The sequence below is a fragment of the Podarcis melisellensis genome, assembly GCF_964234715.1.
Source record: "Podarcis melisellensis genome assembly, chromosome: 5".
Classification (NCBI taxonomy): Eukaryota; Metazoa; Chordata; class Lepidosauria; order Squamata; family Lacertidae; genus Podarcis; species Podarcis melisellensis.
In genome coordinates, this window is record NC_138537.1 from 20,089,284 (window position 1) to 20,104,956 (window position 15,673).

The following is a 15,673-nucleotide window of genomic DNA, read 5'->3' on the forward strand; positions in this document are numbered from 1 at the left end:
GAGCGCCACAACCCCAGTTGGCCATGACTGGACCTAATGGTCAAGGGTCCCTTTACCTTTACGGTCAAACAAGCCCACATGTATCTGTCCCACTTCCCAATCCCATGCAACAATACGACGCCAGCAATATTTTTTTTGGGGGGGAGAGTAAAGGGTGGAGCCCTCTCCCTCATTCCATCCCAGTGGGGTTGGCCTGCCAGCAGCAGCCCAGTTGGCTACAGTTGTTGTTCCTTTGGCTGTAGGGGCTGCCAGCCAGTCAACTGGCGGCTGTAGATGTGACTGTTGCTTTAAGGACCTCTATCAGAGAATATTGGATCAGATGGCTAGAACCTGGGAAGTTAGTTCAATGCAGCCTGGATGAGACCTGTTGACCCTGGCTAGGCAGTTATTGATTAAAACAACATAAATGTTGTTCACCTTATCACTTCTGCAATTGTTTCCTGACCTGAAAGATACTCCAGTGGCTGCTCAGCCCCAGGTGTAACAAAGTCATAAATCAAAACTGCTGCTTTTGCCTCAATCTCTGGCAGTCTCACTGGAAGTTCAGCTAGATGGTAGAGTCTTTGCTGGTGGATAATCAGGATGTGGGTTGTTGGGTGGGGAGGCAGGTGTTTCCAATTTCCCATCCTCCCACTGGCAGCCACAGAAGTCCCACAACAGTGCCCTTGAATAAGCAGCAACTTTGAAAAAAACTGCAATGTGATCTAGGCCCCATGCACCATAACGGTATTAAAAAAAAGGCTTAGAACATTTTATTTTTCAGCTTTCTCAAGGCGATTTTTTTCAAAGCACAAATAACAGAACAAAAGCAAGAACCTAGAAGAACATCTTTTTTCTTTTCTTATTTCACATTATAGTTAGTAAATAGGGATGCTCGGGAAAAAGAGGTTAGTCCAACTTCAGCTCCTGTGAGCCCCAACATCTTGAGGGGTTCAGGTTCCCCATCACTGGCAAATGTAGTTGCTGCTTCCATTGAAGTGAATGGGAGAGATGCATGGTAGCTGGGTTATGAATTTCGGAAGGAGGACAAGACTCACAAAGAGGTTGTAGCTCGTATTAAAATGCATGATGATAGCAAGTGCAATCTCAGCAGAGAGAAAGAAAAGAGAGAGAGAGAGAGAAAAGTAATCAATTCCCATATCAAGTGTGTTAGAGTTTAATTCAAGTTTACGTATACAGTTGAGGTGTCATTTTCATTTTTCAGCCCACATAGTATTTTTTGTTAACTTTAAACCTTACCTTTGTGCCTGCCTTCAAGTGAATCTATAATAACTTATCTGTGTTCTAAGTGAATAGTATTTTTTAAATATATATATATGAAGAGAGACTTTTCATATTATATATATCTATATATAATCTGAAATGAGAAAAATAGGAATTTCACATGTACTTCAATGAATATATTACAGGTGAATTACTATGTTGCCCCACTAGTCAACAAAAAGACATATCATATGAAAGAAATTTTTAATTTTTATTTTACATATTTATACATAAAACTTTCAAGGTAACTCTTTCAACTCAACTGCATGTTAATAGCACATCTAAAAATGAATGTCAGGTAGTCAACATTCACAAAATGTTGAAAACTGATTAAAATATACATATTACTGAAAGCTACAACTTCACTACGAGGCAGGCATGTATGTTTTCTCTCTCACTTGTATAGCACCGTCAAAATTACAGTCTCATTTGTTTAAAACTACGCTGAAAAACGATAAAAAGTAGCCAATGGTAAAATACTGCTTTAACTTAAAGGTCTCTCTAAATAAACAAAAATAAAAGTTAAAACTACCCTCTCTCTTCTTTTTTCCTCTTCATGTTTGCAATGTTTATAAGTACTGTACATTTTGTTCTACAATAAGATTATTGAACTGTCCGATATTTAGTGGCACAAGTAAAAAATAAAATAAACCCAACAGCAAATAAATTAAAAAGCATAGGCCAACCACTGGACATAAAGCTTCAGACATTGGGAACAATTCGCCAAGCACAGTCGCTGTGCATCCACCATTAGCTTCAAGGAAGGTTTCGTGTGGGGGGGTTCCTGGTGCTTGGCAGATTGCGCCCGGAATCAATGACTAACACTGATTTTTCTTGTGTGCCACCCGTGGAGCATCAGCGTTGGTACAACCACAGAAGCAAAACATTTTAGCTTGTTTCTTCAGTCTGATGGCTTCCACTTTTATTTTGCTGGCATCTTCTCTGCCATGTGCTTCTGCTGACTTTCAGCGTGTCTGAAGGGAAATGGGGAAAAAGGAACAATATTACGTAGATGCAATAAATGAAGATTTTATATATATTTTTACTGGCAAAACTTAAAGGCTGCAGAGAAGGAAGGAAGCATAGCGATTGCTGAAAAGATTGCTTAAAGAGATGATGAACTTTTGCTGCAATTATCTAGCTGGCTTAAATAGGCCTTTTCTTCAGGACTCCTCTAGACTGCAGAAATCCGGCATAGGAAGGAAAATAACAACCACAGTCTTCAGGAGGTAAAATCAAGAAGAGCACGGGGGGGGGGGGGCAGGGAGGGTTTCAAGGAAATTGCTTTGGAATTGAAATTGTAGGTTGCAATAACATTGAAAGGAAGTTTTATTTGGGGAGCAAGGGGAAAAGGAGGAGTGTTTCACCTCCTTCCCGTGGATAGGAAACTTATTTGTATTAACACAATCCAAGGATGTAGCAAGATGACCCCTAGGTTCCTATTGTAGCAACATTTCAAGATATAAAGAACTAAAAACAACTCGTCTCTCACCAAACTGCCAAGCATGTGGCCCACACAGAGGGCATCTGAATGGCTAATTAAATATGTAATTGATTCCAGTAACTAGAAATGCAAACTGCTTCCAACATGAGAAAGTAGTTTTGTAACACCCTTCCCCAACCAGGTGCCCTCCAGAAGTTTTGGATTACGACTTCCATAAGCCCCAGACAGTCCCCACAGGTGCACACTGTGGACCCAATAGAAGCCAGAGGTCATGCTTTCTTTTCATTAAAACAGACTCATATTTCAAAGTTTCTGGGCACCAAGTTGGCGGTAGCCTGTTTTAGAAGAACAAGGGAAAGAAAAGAGTGCCAGGGTCGCATAGCAGAGAGTCAGACCGGGAAGATACAAGTTTAGATAGACATACATCCACGAAGCTCATTGGGTGATGCTGGGGAAAGTCACCATCTTTCAGCTTAACCAACTGGTCGGAGGTGCTGAGATGGTAAAATTGAGGTGGGGGAGACAGAAACATCATGCACCCTGAACTCAAACTCTTGATTATTTTCATTCGCAATTTGGTATTCAAATTAGAGACCATCCACGAATATACAGAACCATCTTTCTGTTTTATGGATACAAAGACTGAACAGTTCTTGCTAAAACACACATAAAACATCTCTCTCTCTCTCTCTTTAGTTTCTTCTGCTTAAACAGTTCACACTTCAACTATGCAATGGGGCATTGTATCTACACTTCCTGTTGCTGATCTCTTTTCACCCAGAGACAAGCAGTTAGGGGAAAAAACACCGAATCACTGGTACACATTCCTTGAACTTTCGCTTGCTGCCTTCGTGTTTGTCCCTTCTCCTCCCCTCACTAACAACAGTTCATAAAGCAGCAAGTGAAAAGCACCAGCATTGTGTATGGTAGTGGCAGCATCTTCTTTTTCGCAAGGCACAGGTGCTCTCAAATCTGAGCCACTTGTTGGCTCACAGGAGAAAAAACACCAACAACCTTCCTTTTCTCTGGAGGTGAGCAACATGCAGAGTATGGGCATTGCTGTACAGTCATACCTCATGTTACGTCTGCTTCATGTTATGTTCTTTCAGGATACGTCCCGCGGTGACCCGGAAGTACCGGAAACGGTTACTTCCAGGTTTTGCCGCAGACGCACAAAATGACATCACGCGCATGAGCAGAAGTGGCGAATCGCAACCCGCGCATGTGCAGACGTGCTGCTGCGGGTTGCGCTCTTTTCATGTTGCAAACGGGCCTCCGGAACGGATCCCGTCCACAACCAGAGGTACCACTGTATTACGAGGTGAAGCACCACTCCACTGTCTGTGATTTGCAGCAGCAGATTTCTTCAAGAACATACTATAGTGAGCACACCGACCTTTTCCTCTACGCAGAAGTCCTCTGGTAGATGTCAATGACGACTTGCTCACCAGATTATAGTGGGGGAGGGTAGTGAGGAAGGATAATGCCATGCCGAAAGACAGACACATAATGGCATGCGAAAACACACACACACACACACACACACACACACACACACACACACACACACACTAACCCTTCCCTGGTCTTTGTGTAAAGCGGATGAGATTCTGCCTCTCTTCAAAGTTTTCTAAGCTACAAAAGCAGAGAAAATTCAACGAAGTCAAGTGCTGAGGGTGTGTGTGTGTGCATGAGAGAAACAGAATGCTGGGGTGGGCAATTATTATTATCATTATTTGCTGTGGACTGACACACTCTAATATTTCCAAACTTGCTTGCAGATCAGAATGCAACTCCCATTTAGATTACTCAAGTCTCCAGATTTTGGAAGGTACCCCCTGCCATGCAGGAATATGCAGCTCTCCCATACGTGGATCGAACCTGCAACCTTGGCATCATCAGCACCACGCTCTAACCAACTGAGCTATCCAGATATATGCATGTTCCCTGGAGTTGCAGAGGTTTCAGTACAGTGGAATAGCTGGCAAATACCACAAAGCAGGAAGCTGTAAGAGAGGCGACTTAGCATTTTTGGCTGCTGAGTTACTACTGAACCTTCTTTAACCAGCCCATCTGAGAAACGTGAAAATAACCTGGAACAGAGGGTGACAGAGGGTAGATAGAAGGAGAGAACATAAAAGGTTTGCACTGAATAAGAAAAGGCCTGGATTAAAGGGATCTGGGAAAGTTGAGGCATTACTGTATTTTACCTTGTCGGCAGCAATGGTGCTAAATTACCATGGTACTGATAGGGGGCCGCACTGTAAAAGAAATATTACAGAAAAAAGAAAAAAAATAGTTGGGTTTGCTTTAATTCAATTAAGTCTCATCTCTGTCTGCAGGTGGCAAACAGGTTTCTTCCCTTTAAGATTAAAAACCAGCACAGGATTTGACTGAAAGGCCACAGCAAGAGCAGAAGTAGATATACAGTATATTCAGACTGTTGGTAAGATGCTATGAATCAAACCAGAGAAAAGTAACTTCATCCACCTGATAAGACTACATGTCTGCTTTCACTAGAGGATGCAGCTGTGAACTGTACCCCCTGCATCTAATTTTTGCAACAGGCCCCACAAGACAATTGAAACCATATCTGGACAAAATGAAAGCACGGTTGCTAGCCACTGACACTATTATTGGCCTTTTCTTTGGAAGTGCCAAGACCTACGGTCAATGCACACCCAGATTTTGCCTTTTGGAGTCTTCCCAGGTCTTGAAATCATGTCTAAAGTCACTCTGATTGATTCTGCCCACTACAGGGCTTGGTAGCTGGACTGAATATGTAAGGACAGCTTTTAGTACAGAGGGGCAAGCTGTTAATAGGGCACATTGTCTACCCAGTAAAGTAAGGTGTGAGAAAGGATCATTACAAGATCATTAAGAAAAGATAATTTAGGAAGGGAAGGGAAAGTTAAGAATAGATGGCAGCTACATTATGAAATGGAGAAAATAGAAGCTGGGATTTCTAACAGAGGAGGCATCACAAAGGCAGATTCCAGAATAAAGGAAGTTTTTGTCTCTATCTTTAGGACCACTCTCTTTGTCTGCCCAGACAAATTTACCTAGTTTTAAATTTCCTAGCAGCAATAATTTCCCAAAATTAAAGGGTTCAGCCCCATGTTGCTGCAAGCAACTAGAGAAAGTTAATAGGCACTGGATGTTAGATTATAAATAGATTCAATGGCCAAAGAAGTTTCACTTATAATCTGATAGAGAGTGTGGATCACAAAGAAATAGCATACTGCCCAAATCTGCCATTTGTCATACCCCAAACAGTCATGGCAACAGGTGCTTAGAAAAACAGCAGCAAAAACAGTTGCTTCGGTGCAAACAACACTAATAGTGGTAGACTTCTGTTACTGAACCAGGTGCACTTTTTATGACCTAAGCTTTCACTGGAGCTGTAGGTGGAATTTTTATGTAGTTCCACGATTGCTTCGTTTGGTCTAGTAGTTCTGGGTGCATGCAGCAATTTATGGCACCTTGCAAGATTAATCTAATAATGCCTGCAGAACTTCTCCTGCATTCTGTCTTATAAACTGCAGATTCTGGGACAGCAGCACTATGATCAGCTTTTTGCCCCCCCAACCACTTTTGTGTCTGATGAAGATTTCTGAATTCATTCGTGACCTTGTAACATTGTGGTTGGTCCAAATAAAGACATTATCATAATGTGGCTTTAGGGTATGATCCTAGCAGGCATTGATCAGAAAACAGCATTACAAGTCAGACAATTCACCTCGTATCAGTAATATATCATAATTTCTTCTCAGTGTTCCAACTTTAAAAGAAGTGCATTATGCTTGAATGGAAGAGCAGGGCCTTCTCTGTGGTGGTGCCTCAACTGTAGGAAGCCATTCTGAGGATGGCATGCCAGGCACAGGCATACATTCTTTGTGGCATCAGGTTAAAATCATTTAATTTCTTCAGGCATTTTTGATTATTTTTTTTTGCTGGTTGGATGGTTTTGCTCTTTTTAATTTTAAGTATTAATTAATTAATTAATTAATTAATACACACGTACCCTAGCTTTCCCTCTAACAGTTATTATGTTTCTGTAATTTTGAAATTACTTTGACCCTGAAATCTGTTTTTGGGTGAAGGGCATTTTATACATCAATTAAAATAAAATATATCGTCACAACAAAACGGTCTAAAGAGAGACCTTTGCAACAGGACGTATCTGAAAAAGGTTACCAACCTGGTCAAATCCTCAATGTCTACCAGCATAGCATCCTGTTCTGTGTGCAATTCATCCCGAATTAGCAGCAGTTGCACCAATTCTTCATTCAAGCCTGACAACAACAAAAAAAAACACAAAAAGAGTGTTTAAGTTCAGTTAGCCACAGTTCTCCCTATGTCTAACATTTTGGAATCTGTTAGTCACCATGGTACATTGCTCTCACTCCAAGAAACAGAAGGGCATTTGGCTTGGCATATAAATAAGGGAGGCGATGAAGTAATGGAACAAGAACAATGGCCGGTATTGTTAAAAACAAACGTTAGTAAAAAAATATATCAACATGACACTACTGTAGATCTCATGAGAGAACCAAGGATGACTCCCCGTAGCAGAATGCACTCTTTAAACTCTTTAACTTAGGAACCAACCCATGGAACTTCTGGCATTTATCTGGTTGTGGTTCGTGATGGAAAATCCTCAAAACTGGGTGTGATTTATCAAGGCTGAACTTGCATCAACACATTGGCAGGGAAATAAGCTTGACTGTCTATGATGTCAGCTTGTTTCTACAGAGGCAAGAAAGCAGTAGGTGCTCCAATTGCAACAGCTACCAATGGTGCCAGGAAGTGCCATTGTGTTGTGCACCCCTTCAACACCAGAGGACTAAAACCCCTGCTTTCTGTGCTGTCATTAGTAATGGTGAGGTTGGTGGGTACCAGGGACTGGGACTTTTCAATGGCAGCCCCACAATGGTGCAATTCACCTCCCTGGTACTCCACTAAGTCCTCATTCTGCTACTCTTTAGGCTTGGGTCATAGGACTTTCATTTATTTATTCCACAATCCTTTTCAGTTTTGATTTTAGGATGGTTGTTGTATATTGCATAAAAATTATTTGCATTTTTAGTGTACAGTTGTGTATCACTTTGGGAGGATTTTTGTTCTGAAAGGCAGGTGATATATAAGCAAACCGGCAGATTTTTAAAATACAAACACAAACTCGAGAACCAAAACTCATGAAATGCATGTCACTTACCCCATGCTCTCCTTAAAAAATTAAACTAAGCCAAGTCATGGTAGAACTGATTTATCGGTATTTTCTCGCAGGTCCACTGATTTTCTAACATCCTAGCAGCAATTCCAAAGTAGCAGACAACACTAACAGATTTCAGGGGAGAATTATTCACATTTGGCTGAGCATAGCTCACAGGTGCCTAGGCAAAGAGCCACTCTGCAGCTGCTTTGACTAATTTGATTAATAAGCACACATTGACATGGACCATGGAGTCATGTGCTAATTTCTTTTTATTTAGAGCCTCTTCTGTCTGTAATGAATTAATTCGTATCACTGAAAAGCATAGCAGTACTTTGGCTCTAAAAAGGACAACAGCAACAAAAGAGCCCAGTGGAAGGACTGCTCACAGTCACAAAAGCTTTAAAGGTAAAGGTACCCCTGACCGTTAGGTCCAGTTGCAGACGACTCTGGGGTTGCACGCTCATCTCGCTCTATAGGCCGAGGGAGCCGGCGTTTGTCCGCAGACAGCTTCTGGGTCATGTGGCCAGCATGACTAAGCCACTTCTGGCGAACCAGAGCAGCGCACGTAAATGCCGTTTACCTTCCCGCTGGAGTGGTACCTATTTATCTACTTGCATTTTGATGTGCTTTCGAACTGCTAGATAGGCAGGAGCTGGGACCGAACAACGAGAGCTCACCCCTTGCGGGGATTCGAACCACCGACCTTCCGATCGGCAAGTCCTAGGCTCTGTGGTTTAGACTACAGCAGCACCCGCGTCCCTTATAAAAACTTTAGTATGGCCTAAATATTGCAAAGGGCTGAAGTTGTCTACTTGTGCCTTTGCACAAGATGTAATGGAAGAGAGCTGGAAACATGGGAATCTCATGCTTCCTCTTCTCTACACAGTTCCAGGTATCATGCAAAGCTGGAAGAAACCTACAACCAACCATGGTGTGCAAGAGACATCTACTGCTCTTTTTTGTGCAAGATCTCCACAAATGCATGGTTTCCTAGCCCCCCATTTCTGCATCTCATGCAAAAGCACTCTAAATAGTAAAACTAAAGAGAACTCATATTCAAATGCTATTGTTTCAAGGATTGCTGAAAAGAGAGTGACGTGCAGAGGGCCTTCTTCTTCCTCAGTTGGCATTAGATTACTGAATAATAGCCATTCCTGACCTAAAGTCTGAAGCTCAAAAGTCACTTCCAGATCTGTGATTTCTCTTCTCCATATCTAAGACGAAAAGTACAAGAAATACAACATGCGACGGGCTAGCATGGAATAAAAAGCCCAATATGTTTTGATTTAAAACTTGCTTTGGGGGCAATGGCCCCCAATGTTATCTGAAGAGAAGATGTTGGCATGGAAGATATTTCCCTCTAGTACAGTGGTACCTTGTTTTAGAACAGCTTAGTTTATGAACAACTTGGATTAAGAATGCTGCAAACTGGGAAGTAGGTGTTCTGGTTTGTGAACTTTGACTTGGAAGCAGAACATGTTTTGCTTCCTGTTGAGTGTGTTCCTTTTGTAAATTGAGTTCCCCGCTGCTATGGGAAAGAATGCCTTGGTTTAAGAACGCTTTGGTTTAAGAAAGGACTTCCAGAACAGATTAAGTTTGTAAACCAAGGTACCACTGTATTGGAGATGACATAATCCTAGGAGGACACAGATCACTGTTCCATCTAGGTCCATATTATCCACAATGACCAGCAGTGGTTCACCAGGATTTCAGACGGGAGTCTCTTCCAGCCCTACCTAGAGATACCAGGGGCCTTCTGCATGCAAAGCAGATGTTCTACCACTGAACTACAGTTCTTCCTTGGTTCAATGTTTGTGTCAGGTCTCACATGCAATGGAACAGTTTCTGTTCCCTTAAGCCGAGGTGCCACGAATAGCGAAAGGACATAATACCAAGGGAGAAGACTTACTTTCTATCTGTGAATGTAGATCATTGACTATCACCTGTAGCTGCCCAATCGTCATATCTCTCAGATCTGTGGGCTTTAAGCTTCTTTTCATCAAACATTCACTTATATGAGGCATATGTGGCAGCTAAAAAGAACGACAACAACACTTTAGGCCACTGTCATGGCCAGCAACAATGACAAAAAAGAACTTCTGTCAGCATATTTTCTAATGTATTAGCAATAATAGCTAATGATGGTAACCTACTATATATTAAGCACCCTGAGCATTAGTCATTAGGTACTGAATGCATAAAATTTATCAAGTTTAGATACCACATACTGTACTAAGATTTTATAAATACTATACTCTAACAAAGGGGGGAAAACTTTATTTCCCCTGCATGTTCTGAATAAAATATATTAAATAAATATGCTCCACTTTTAAAACTTATTTTTTTACATCTCAGATGGAGCTATAAAGGTAAAGGGGCCCCTGACCATTAGGTCCAGTCGTGGCCGACTCTAGGATTGCGGCGCTCATCTCGCTTTATTGGCCGAGGGAGCTGGCGTACAGCTTCCGAGTCATGTGACAGCATGACTAAACCAGAGCAGTGCATGGAAATGCCGTTTATCTTCCCGCTGGAGCGGTACCTATTTATCTACTTGCACTTTGACGTGCTTTCGAACTGCTAAGTTGGCAGGAGCAGGGACCGAGCAACAGGAGCTCACCCTGTCATGGGGATTCGAACCGCCGACCTTCTGATCCGCAAGTCCTAGGCTCTGTGGTTCAACCCACAGCACCACCCGCGTCCCTTCCAGATGGAGCTATAAGCTTTCCCAAATTCCAAAAAGCTTTATTGCAACTGGGGCAACTTCCATGGCTAGAAACAACTGGCAGGCATTGATCTTCTACGAGATACTTACAAGGTCTGCTACGGGAGATTTTTTCCTGTTTTGCTTTTCCACCTCTACTTGCATTTTGGCCATTGGTTTTGCCATTGCTAAGGCCATTTTGGCTTCAGCTTGGAGTTTCTTTTGCCTTGAGAGAAAATCCATGTCATCTAGGGATTCAGATTCCTCTTCAGTAGTGTCTCTGTCAGAATAGGAAGAGCTCTGCTTGCTCTAGAAAAAAGACACAAGATATATATACACACACACACACACACACACACACACACACACACAAAATCAGGCTTGCCTAATTCAGCAGCTAGCAATTTAATCAATGAATTAAAACAATAAACATTAACTCTAGCCTTAATGTGAATGGCATGAACCAGAAGTAAACCAGCCCTTTGCCAGAATTGTGTTTAGACTCTAGTGTTAAACCTTTGGCACCCCTGGTTTGAAGGACACCAGATGTCTGAGCTGGGAAAGAATTATGCCTGAGACATTAGAGAACTGCTACAGGTCTAAGCAGATGGTATAGATCTGAAAGGATCCCTATGATGCCACACAAAATACCTCTTTAGATTCTCATACTGAGACTGACACCACTCTTCACCTGCTGATGGCAGGTGAAGTTCAACCATACCTGGAGGGCACTAGGTAAGCTATCCCTGGTCTAAGAACTATACCCACTTGCCTAATTGACTGGCCAGTGCTAAAAGCAGCCACTTGTCCCATAATATTTTAAGGTTGCCATTTTGAAGAGCAAAAAAGAGGACACTTTTGCCGACTTCTAACTATAGATTGCTATGACAGTTCTGCCTATGAAAAAGAGGATGTGTCCTGGAAAAAGAGGACACGTGGCAACCAACGTTCTTAGGGCACACAACCCAGGCACATCGGTTATCCATAAAATGGTGGCGAGGGATCTGGCCTTGGGGAGCAACATCATCCCTTGCCATACATATAACCTGCAATACAAACTGAGGCCTACGCTTCTCATTATAGCTTATGCACATAAATAGCCTATGCTCCAAGCTCTTGTGAAAGACCAGTCCTTCTTTTTAACAAGCGGGGAATAAACAAGTGTGACACAATGTCACAGTAGCAGAAATACTTACCAGAAATACTTTTTATTTACGCTATTTATATATGGTATTTCTTTCTTAGTAATGTTTTGGCTGCCAATATTACGTTGCGTCAGTTTGTTTCTTTGAAGTGTATAATATTGTTTTGACAGCTATAGTATTTCGTTCTTTTTCTTTTATGTTTTAAAATTTAATAAAGGTAAATTTTTAGAAAAAGAAAACCTGGAATTTGGTGCACATTTCCTGACATTTTTCAAGATCTTCTGTAAGACTGAAACTCACCATGGGAGACAAAGGTGTATCCAAACTTGTTTCAGTCTTGCTGTCGTCAGCATCACTATCTTTGTCACTTCCGCTGTCATTTACAAAACAAATCTGTAAATTCATCCCACTTTGTAACCTTGAACAGAGGAAAAAAAGAGTGAGAGGGAAAAGAGAGATTGGATTATCACTGCTTGCAACGATACAAAATGTACTTTGGCTCTTGGTTTCTTATTCTTCTAGAAAGTTTTGCCATTTCTGCATACTCCATCAATGTTAATTGCCAGTCCTCCTTCGTTGGAATAGTTTCTTCTTTCTGTCTCTGAGCATAAATCATTCGGGCAGCTGTAGTAGCGTACATAATTTTTTGTGTGCTCTTTGGGTACCTCTCCACCAATAATAATTTATTTATACCCCGCCCATCTGGCTGGGCTTCCCCAGCCACTCTGGGCAGCTTCCAAAAACATTAAAATACTGTAATACATCAAACACTAAAAGCTTCCCTAAACAGGGCTGCTTTCAGATGTCTTCTGAAAGTCTGGTAGTTGTTGTTCTCTTTGACATCTGGTGGGAGGACGTTCCACAGGGAGGGTGCCACTACTGAGAAGGCCCTCTGCCTGGTTCCCTGTAACTTGGCTTCTCACAGTGAGGGAACAGCTAGAAGGCCCTCGGTGCCGGACCTCAGTGTCCGGGTAGAACGATGGGGGTGGAGACGCTCCTTCAGATATATCTTCAACATTTTTTTCAACTTATTATAAATCATTTCCCAGAAAACTTTTGCTACCTTACATGACTACTACATATGGGAAAAGGTACCCTCCTTCTCTTTACATTTCAAACAGGTATCTGATTCTGACTTATCCATCATTAGGAGTTCAATACCATCCCCTATGTTTCCTTTTCTCTGCTGGTCTCTAGAAACCAGTTTACATGCTTGAGTAACTTGTTTATCATCGTTTGAGCTTTATTTAAAGTACAGTTGAACAGGCTAAAAAGGAAAAAGTGGGTTATGTATGAGAGTTTATCATCACGACATATTGAGATGATCCAAATTTAGCAAAGTTACATTTCCAAGCTGTAACTGTGCTAGATTTGAAAGCGGGGGGGGGGGGGGGGAGAGGAAGCATTCTGAGAAACTTGATTTTTTTTTTTTAAGTTACACATGTAAATAATGGAGATTCTCAGTCTGGAAACAGTTAACGTGTCTGAATAATAAAATACAACATTGCATTTAGAACTCACTTATCCCAATTTATTTTTACTGTTGGATTTACAGTTGCCCGCAAAAGACGACTACAGATTTGCTATTTCTACCTGACGGGGTAGGTTGGCTACTTATACTTTGCATTTTACTAGATCCCCAAGAACTACCACCCAGAGTCAGGTGCAAAATGCAGTTAGAATGAAAGGGCAGGGGGCACCTGAGCCCATTATGTGTACCAGAACTGAATTGACAGTGTTTTTCGCATAAAAATCCACTCCTGGTTAGCTTTCTCCATTTCAGCAGCTTAATTTAGGTGGGAAAAGCCATTTTATTTTTCCCATTGCTAAACAACTCAGTTGTAAACCCTTGCCAAACTATTGCAAGCCACCCAGGGATCTTGACCTACCTTCTGCCTAATGCTGCTTTACATTATTTTAGAGAAATGCAATCAGCTGCCGTTGCCTGTGTCCAAAACAGTAATTTTCTGTTCACCTGATTAGCTCTGAGTGCTCTTGTGCAGAATGGCTGCAATCAAATTCAAAAGGGTGTTCTTCACACCCAGAGAACTTACTGTTTTTTTGTACATTGTTGAGAAAAAAATAGAATCTCTTGTGCATGACTAGCCAGGAATGGCCTCCCCAATTAAAAAGAAGAAGCTGAAGCATTTAAAAACCACTCAGAATATATTTTCTAGAACTCCGTGCCTAATAGCATTATTGGTTATCAATACCTGCTTAAAATGTTGATCTAGGCAAGCCTACCCAGACATGTCATTATTATGTACAGGTACATTATTATTTGTTTTTAAAATACGTTGGTTTTTATCTACAGTTTAGCAATTCTATTATGTCTGTTTTAAAAGTCTGTTTCTATTGCTTAAAGAAAAAAGAATATTTTATACCAGGGGTGTCCAACTTCCAAGAGACTGCAATCTATTCCCACTATAAATAATCTACCCATTGGATTGACCAAAGTTGTTGAGCTTTTTTGGGGGGGTCTGGGGGGTCTAAGATCAACCAGGATCGACCAGGGACATGCTGCAATCAACCAGTAGCTTGAGATTGATTGACCAGTTTGACAGCCCTGCTTTATACCATTTCAAATAAACCACTCAGATTTTAATTGTTTATTAAGCAGAATATAAATCTTGATAAACATACATACTGTACATACATATCACCTGTAAAGTTGGACCTAAATAAATGAATAAAATCAGAATACCTGGAAAATCAGTTCTATACAATAGTGCCACCTAGCTACAACCGGTATTCATGTAGAAGACACCGGCCTTCTGGCACATAAGGAAGGCTTCTGTGGAGCAACTTCTACTCCTTGCATGTGAACATCATCTTGGCATTCATTCAACTGCTCACTTTTTCCTCCTCATTCAAATACCCTCAAGATCTCCCAAAGTGTGTCAATCAAAAGGCTTTAGAAAGAGCACATGCCATAAATCTGCCCACACACCCTCTTTAAAAACCCCACCACAATAATTATATGTTCCTCACCACATGGCCTTTCCTTGCCATCTCATTGTTTTAATTGACAACCTTCTTCTCCGCTTGCCCTACTGGCCATATATTCTTTGACTGAAAGCTTTGGGAGCTGGGGAATCCACCCTCTTTACAAATGTATGCTAAACACCCATGTGGACCACGTCTGAGCGCTGCAGAAACCTCATGGCATAAGTGATTGGAATGCAATTCATTTTAAGAACAGAATGGTTGGTTGTAATTTAGGAGAACTTCAAATAGCCTGCAAAAACCAGCAGCATCCTGTGTTGTGTATGTTTCTTCTTTCTAAAGCTTGTTCTTATGTTTGTGGAGCATTGCTAGGAACAGCATTTTGCCACAATGACTGAATACTGAGGGGAGGCAATATCTCTTCCCAATCCAGCTCATACATGTGGGGAGGAATGAAGCCACACCTGCACTTGCACCAAATCAATGCACCTGCCCTGTTTCTGATGCTCCTGCGGGTCGATGTGAGGCTACCACATCCGAGGCTTATTAGGAAGTGGAATTATCCAGTCTGGCCCACAGGTGACTTTATGGGTCCCAATGATAAAGCAAATGTTGAGTGTTACAGAAAGACTGCTCTGAGCATTGTTCAGAGATGAAACTTTTCAGTTAACATTGTTACATGATAGGCACACAAAAATCATTTACAGTGGACGCTCGGGTTGCGAACGTGATCCGTGCGGGATGCACGTTTGCAACCTGCAGTGTTCGCAATGCAGCGGTGCGTCCACGCACGCGCGGGTTGCGATTCGGCGTTTCTGTGCATACACAAAGTGTGATTTAGTGCTTCTGCGCATGTGCGACCGCCCAAACCTGGAAGTAACCCATTCCAGTACTTCCAGGTTTCGGTGGTCCGTAACCCGAAAAAACGCAACCTGAAGTATGACTGTATTGCACTA

The 15,673-nt window shown here is 41.7% G+C and overlaps 1 protein-coding gene across 10 annotated transcripts in view; it reads right to left on the minus strand.

The window, feature by feature from the left end:
* Positions 1–1,140: 1,140 nt before the first annotated feature.
* The window catches only part of LOC309369777 (schwannomin-interacting protein 1), a 368,814-nt gene continuing 354,281 nt past the window's right edge, over positions 1,141–15,673 (minus strand). For 8 of the 10 annotated variants that reach the window (XM_081911066.1, XM_081911069.1, XM_081911070.1 and 5 more), the window contains 6 exons: positions 12,072–12,189; positions 10,738–10,935; positions 9,835–9,958; positions 6,909–7,002; positions 4,918–4,968; positions 1,141–2,237 (listed from right to left, as the gene is read on the minus strand). In XM_081911066.1, the coding sequence (XP_081767192.1) occupies positions 2,186–2,237; positions 4,918–4,968; positions 6,909–7,002; positions 9,835–9,958; positions 10,738–10,935; positions 12,072–12,189 (637 nt within the window). In that variant the 3' untranslated portion in view covers positions 1,141–2,185. The remainder of the gene's footprint in view (positions 2,238–4,917; positions 4,969–6,908; positions 7,003–9,834; positions 9,959–10,737; positions 10,936–12,071; positions 12,190–15,673) is intronic. The other 2 variants (XM_081911068.1, XM_081911075.1) reach the window with 1 other exon arrangement.